The 6,000-nt window shown below is 63.9% G+C and overlaps 1 protein-coding gene across 1 annotated transcript in view; it reads left to right on the top strand.

Moving 5' to 3' along the window:
- The first annotated feature begins 2,729 nt into the window (after window positions 1-2,729).
- FAM20C (FAM20C golgi associated secretory pathway kinase) overlaps window positions 2,730-6,000 on the top strand; it is a 60,648-nt gene continuing 57,377 nt past the window's right edge. Inside the window, exons 1-2 of the mRNA XM_017508281.2 lie at window positions 2,730-3,566; window positions 5,291-5,469. Coding sequence (XP_017363770.1) covers window positions 2,968-3,566; window positions 5,291-5,469 — 778 coding nt within the window. The 5' untranslated portion in view covers window positions 2,730-2,967. The remainder of the gene's footprint in view (window positions 3,567-5,290; window positions 5,470-6,000) is intronic.

Below are 6,000 nucleotides of genomic sequence, written 5' to 3'. Positions count from 1 at the left end.
GCTGATGGAACCACCAAATTCCTCCTCAGAGCCCAGTAAAGGCACCAGGCAGAAGGGTCTGGCAGAGGCTGGCCACTCTCTCCTCACTCCTGATTGGGGCCCTGTCTTCTGACTTTTGTCACGCACCATTGCAGCCTGTGGACGCCTGGTCCCCACTTGGAGTAGGGCTTGTGGTCCCTCCTCTGAGAGCCTGCTCTGTGCCCGGCCCCAGGTGGAACTGTGAACAAGCCTCCTGTCTTACTGGAGTGTTTGTATTTTGGGAAGATAAACAATTAACAGGAGCAGAAGAAAGTGTCTTCAGACCACAGCGGGTGCTGTTAGGAAGACAGAGGCACAGCAGAGAGGGGTGCTTCCAGATGATCTGGGGAGGTAGAGGCCACTGTTGTAAGGGGGCGACAGAGGAGATGAAGCAGGAGCCTGTGCAAGGGAGCCGTCCAGGGGTGCACAGGGGTCCAGAGAGCAGCCACACTCCCAGAGAACCACTCCAGGGGTGAGGTGGGAGGTGAGAGGCATGGGGTTCAAAGAGCAGCCGGGCTCTCAAAGAACCCACTCTGGGGAACTTGGGGGGCAGGAGGTGAGTGAAAGTAAGTTCCCAGGGAGTCTCCATGAGGCCCCCACACCAGGTGATTGTGTTCCATGGCATCTAATCACCTCCATGTCTGCCCTGAGACACTGGCCACAGCTCTGCATCGAGGTCCTGCAGACCACGGGAGAGACGCAGGGAGTTGGGGAGGCCAGGAGCCTACAGAACCCCAAATCCAAGGGAGACACTTGCTGGGCTGGGAGAACACAGGCCAAGACACAGCTCCTTCCTGCTGCAGGCATCTGTCCCTGCTGTCCCCTTCCTTGGGACTCTCTCCGCACCCTGGACTTTCCTCCTCACCCTCCTTGGCCTCTCTTGGTGACCCTGTCTACACACAGATGTGCTGTCCATGTGAGTGGAAGGAAGGATGAGGTCCACTCACAGGGGTGAAGCTGTCTCCCCGTCGGTGGCCACTTCCAGGTCACACCAACCTTCACTCTGGTCTCTGCCCCCCACAACACAGCCTCCAGTCCAGCTCCTGGTGGGCCGCACTGAGCCCTTCACTGGCTTCAGATGGCCCAAGAGCCATGGATTCCACTGACTAGCTGGCGAGAACAACTCCTCCACTTATAAGTATCTAGTGGGTGCCAGGCATTGGGCCAGGCACGGAGATGAGTGAGTCCTCAGGAACACTGGGTTCAACGTCCATAATTCACATAAGAGGAAACTGAGGCTCAGACAGGCCCATGAAGGCCCAGGTACCAGACAGTAAGTAAAAGAGAGGAGGGGCCCAGGCCCTGCTCCCAGCCCGCCTACCTGGGCTTCTGGAGAGGCTGCTGGCCTGCCTGGGAATCTCGGCACTGGGGTAGCGGCCAGCTTGGGGGACAGGGAGTGTGGGCTCCTCGCACACACTTACCTCCCTGACTAGGATCTTAGGCTGACATCCACATTAACTCAGATTTCCTACTGGGGGAAGGAGGCCCAGAAGCTGCTGGCCACAGAAGCCACGTTGTACAGGCACTGCTCCCTTGGGTGTGGGTGACGAATGAGATGCACTCGCGTGCACACACACATGCACACACAAACCCCCTCCCCACACACACACTCGCGCGTGCGCGCGACTGCACTCACGTACCCTGTCCCTAGGAGTAGGGAGGTGCCCCCAGCACACCAGACCCTCTCATCGCCCCCAGCGTGCCTGGTGCGGCCGGAGGGTTAAGTCGGGCGCGTCCGCGGGTGGGTGCGTGGGGGCTCCGCCTCCCGGGGGGTCCCCTCGGTCTACGCCCAGTCGCTCCTCTGGCCTCTCCTGCGGCCGCCTCCGCCTCCTCCTGGCCGAGACGGGGGTGGGGCGCGGGGTCGCTGCCCGGCGGGGAGCTCATCCGGCGGCGCAGACGCCCAGCGGCTCCTGGGAGGGACTTGGCCTGGGCTCCCGCCCGGGCTCCTCAAGGGAGGGGCCGAGAGGCTGCAGCTGGCGGCGGCGCGGCCCCTGGCAGGGAAGGCGGTCCCGGGGCGGGGAAGGGCGTCCCGGGGCGGGGAAAGGGGTCCCAGGCCGGAGCGCCCCTCTCTGCTGCAGCCGCTTGCATGCCCAGACCCGCGCGCGCCCCCCCGCCCCCGCCCGCCCGCAGGTCCCTGCCAATGTTCTCTGCAAAGCGCGGGAAGAAGGCGCCCTCTCCTTAGCGAGCCAGGAGCTGCAGAGACGTCGCGGGGCGCGGCCGAGGGAGGAGGAAGGAGGGGAGCGCCGCCGGCCCGGGCCCAGCAGTGACTCGTGGGGCCGCGGCTCCGCCAATCTGTGGGCGCTGACGCGGGGGGCGGCTCCGCGGCGCTCCGATATCTGCCCGCCCGGGGCGTGGGGCGCTAGAGCTTCGGCCGTGCGGGAGTTGCGCTCGGGGCAGCAGCTGCACCTGCCAGGGACCCCCGGCCGCCCCCGCGCCCACCTCCTCCGCCCTCCGCCCTCCAGCCCCGGTGTTCCGGGCGCCGCGCGAGAGCAGAGCCCTGCCCGGAGGAGACGCCCCTTCCCCGCCCGCCTGCCCGGCCCACGGAGCTCGCGGGGAGGACCGCGCTGTGGACCCGGATGGACCCGCGCGCCCGATGAGCCCCGCGCCGGCCGCTGCGAGCGCCGAGCCTCCCCCCGCCGCGGCCCCCGCCGCCCCCCGCGCGCCCAGATCCGCGGAACAGGGCCCACGGGCTCCCCGGCTGAGGGCGCGGCCGCTCCGGAGAGGCCGAGCGGGGACAGCCCCGGGATGGCGCGGGAAGCCGGCGCCTCGGCGGCGGGCGCCCCGCACGTCGTCCGGGCCCGGTGACAGTCCCGGAGCTGGTAGCCGCCCGGCGCCGATGGACCTTGACCCGCGAGGCGGCGCCGCGCTCGTGCCCAGCTGCAGCTAGAGGGGCGCGGGCGGAACGCGCTCTAGGCCCGGGAGCGCCAGCCCGCTTGCGCGGCCGCGAAGATGATCCTGGTGCGCCGGTTCCGCGTGCTCATCCTGATGGTGTTCCTGGTGGCCTGCGCGCTGCACATCGCACTGGACCTGCTGCCCAGGCTGGAGCGGCGGGGCGCGCGGCCCTCGGGGGAGCCCGGCTGCTCGTGCGCTCAGCCCGCCGGGGAGGTGGCCGCGCCCGGCTGGGCCCAGACTCGGGGCCGCGCCGGGGAGCCCCCCGCCTCCGCCTCTGCCGCGTCCGCCGCGGGCTGGCCCAACAAGCACACGCTGCGCATCCTGCAGGACTTCAGCTCCGACCCCTCCTCCAACCTCTCTTCCCACTCGCTGGAGAAGCTGCAGCCTGCGGCCGAGCCGGCAGAGCGCGCCTTGCGTGGGCGGGACCCCGGCGCGCTGAAACCCCGCGACCCTGCGCACCGGCCGCTGCTCCGCGACCCCGGTCCGCGTCGCTCGGAGCCGCCCCCCGGCCCCGGCGGGGACGGCCCCCTCTTGGCCAGGCTGTTCGAGCACCCGCTGTACCAGGTGTCAGTCCCGCAGCTCACGGAGGACGACGTCCTGTTTAACGTGAACAGCGACACCAGGCTCAGCCCCAAGCCGGCGGAGAACCCGGACTGGTGAGTAGGGGCGGGCAGGTGCCCACTCCAAGGGAGCGGTGAGCCCAGGCACGGTGTGGAGAGGTTCAGGGGCCCCCAGAGGGCCATTCCTCACCCCATGAAAGAGGCCAGGCAGGGAGTGTGGTGCAGGACGCAGCTCTACCTCAGGGCACTGCCTTTGTCTCCAGGATGACCTCCTCCTCGGGAGGGGCTGCCTGGTGGTCTGGGAGCTGTGCCCTGTGGCTGCTGGTGAGGAAGACAGATCCTGCTCCCTATAGAGCGAGTCCTGGCCAGCCCTGGCCACGAGCTTGGGAAATGGGGTCAGACAATGAATGAATGAGTTGTCGAGGGAAGAGGAGCTGCCTTTCCCTGGGAGGGGGCCAGGCTGCTGTTAATCTTGCAGGCACTTGGCTAGGGTGTCCTGGGTGGGCACCCTGGAAAAGGCCTGGATGTGCCTATTGAGTCTTTTAAAACCAGTGGCTGGAGCAGAATTATCAGAGGGACTTGCTGGCAGCCATGAGGTGCAACAAAGGGGTCCACCCAGTAAAGGCAGCTGCAAAGGGATGATAGCTCTGTAAAGTGTGAGAAGCTGGGCCAGGAACGTCTCTTTAAACAGTCCTGCCTAAGCCCTTTCCCCACCCCCGGGCCCTTCCTTCCACCACACAGATCAAAACAAGCAGATGCTGCAACCCAAGGCAGTGGAAGATTAACCACAGCAAGGCCAGAATCAGTAACTACCTGCAGAAGGTTACCTAAGCAGCAGAGGGGAGACCAGGCTTCCAAAAGATCTCGCTGAAAGTCCCTTCTCCCCTGAAATGTGACCAGGCCTGGTGTCTTCTGTCTAAACACACTGGCTGTTTGGAAGCCTCCGAGCCTTGCCTGAAATGCTCGGAAACTTGAGAACCAGAGCAGCAGCCTAGGCTGTGGCTTTGGGCTGGGAGAGACGACCACCCAGAGCAGCGAGTGGCCAGGGAGGTGGACCCTAGCCCGCCCTCGTGTCCACCGCAGGACAGAGCCAGGGCAGAAACCACCTCTGCCTTAGTTGAATTTGAGCTAGGACAAGTTCTCCGTTTCCCTGCAACCCAGCAGGCAGACAGAGCCTGTCCTTCCTCTAGAATGCTCCCTTGACCCCAGAGATGAGAGGACAGGCCACGTGGGTGGCGGGTCCTCCATAGGAGCCTGGGATAGAGAGAATGCTGCCTCTTTCCTCTCTCCCCACCCAAGGCTGCTCTCATTAAAATCAAATTTAGCCTCTTGCATCATTCTGCCCCTGGTTGTTGGAACAAAAGCAGAGAGCCGGGAAGGATCGGGACAGACTGGGCGTGTCTGTGATTTTCATGCAGCCCATGGTCAACTATTCTGGGGAGGGCCATCAACCCCTCGCACCCCCAGCTGACATCATTGTTGGGCCATTTTGGTGACCCTGGGACAGACGTGGCGGAGATGGCAGGGCAGCACTGATGCCCTGGGATTAGTCTTGCTGTGGTTATAGCTGTCTGTGGCGTCTCTAGAGGGTGAATAAGAATTACAGGCCTTTTGCTGTGTTATTAGTTGGCGGAAGAGCAGCCACAGAAAAAAGTGCAGGCATTGCAGGGCCTTCTTTAAGCAGAGGCACCTTCGATAAATCTGCACTTACTTGAACCCAAAGTTAAAAACCTTGGTGTCGGGGGCCACTCCCCTGTCATCCGGCTCACAGGCCTGTTCTTTCTGTGTTGACGTTCATTCATCCTCACTGCGCCCTGCAGGCCGCACGCAGGTGCTGAAGGTGCAGAATTCCTGTCCACTGGGGAGGCGGCCGTGGACTCCTATCCCAACTGGCTCAAATTCCACATTGGCATCAACCGGTACGAACTGTACTCCAGACACAACCCAGCCATAGAAGCCCTGCTGCACGACCTCAGCTCCCAGAGGATCACCAGTGTGGGTAGGTGTCCTTGGGTGCACTCGAGGGCCGTCTGTTTGCTGGCTGGGGCTGGCGTCAGGGTGCCGGGGCAGGTTCTGCAGTAGAGAGGTTGCTCATTACTGCAGCATTACCTTCTGCGGTGATCTGCATGGGCAGCCAGGAGGGTCAGAGGCCTCAAGTCTCCTGTGCTGCCACACTGGATGTGCTCCTGATCTGCTACACAATGAGCAGGGAGACTCCTTGACAGCCCATCTGCTACGCTCTGCCTCCTCACCTGGGTGGTCCCGGGGGTGCCAACTGGATGACAGCGTCCTTCCCTCCTGGATAGAGGAATAGAGGGGCATCCTTGGTGGCAGTGACCCCTCCACCAAGAGTCCGTGCGCGGGGCTCCCCTGCTTTTCTGCACACGACCCTGCCTGGGTGGAGAGACAGTCCAGAGCCTGCTTCTTGTGGTTTTGAAGCCAACTTCCATCAGAGCTTAGTAAGGTACTGTACAGTTTCATACTGAGGAGGAGTGTGCAGGCCTCAGGATGAAGGCCTGGGACTCCCGGA

The sequence above is a fragment of the Cebus imitator genome, unplaced genomic scaffold (genome assembly GCF_001604975.1).
Source record: "Cebus imitator isolate Cc_AM_T3 unplaced genomic scaffold, Cebus_imitator-1.0 Scaffold388, whole genome shotgun sequence".
Classification (NCBI taxonomy): Eukaryota; Metazoa; Chordata; class Mammalia; order Primates; family Cebidae; genus Cebus; species Cebus imitator.
Note: the sequence above shows the minus strand (reverse complement) of the source record. Positions and strands in the feature narration are given on the sequence as shown.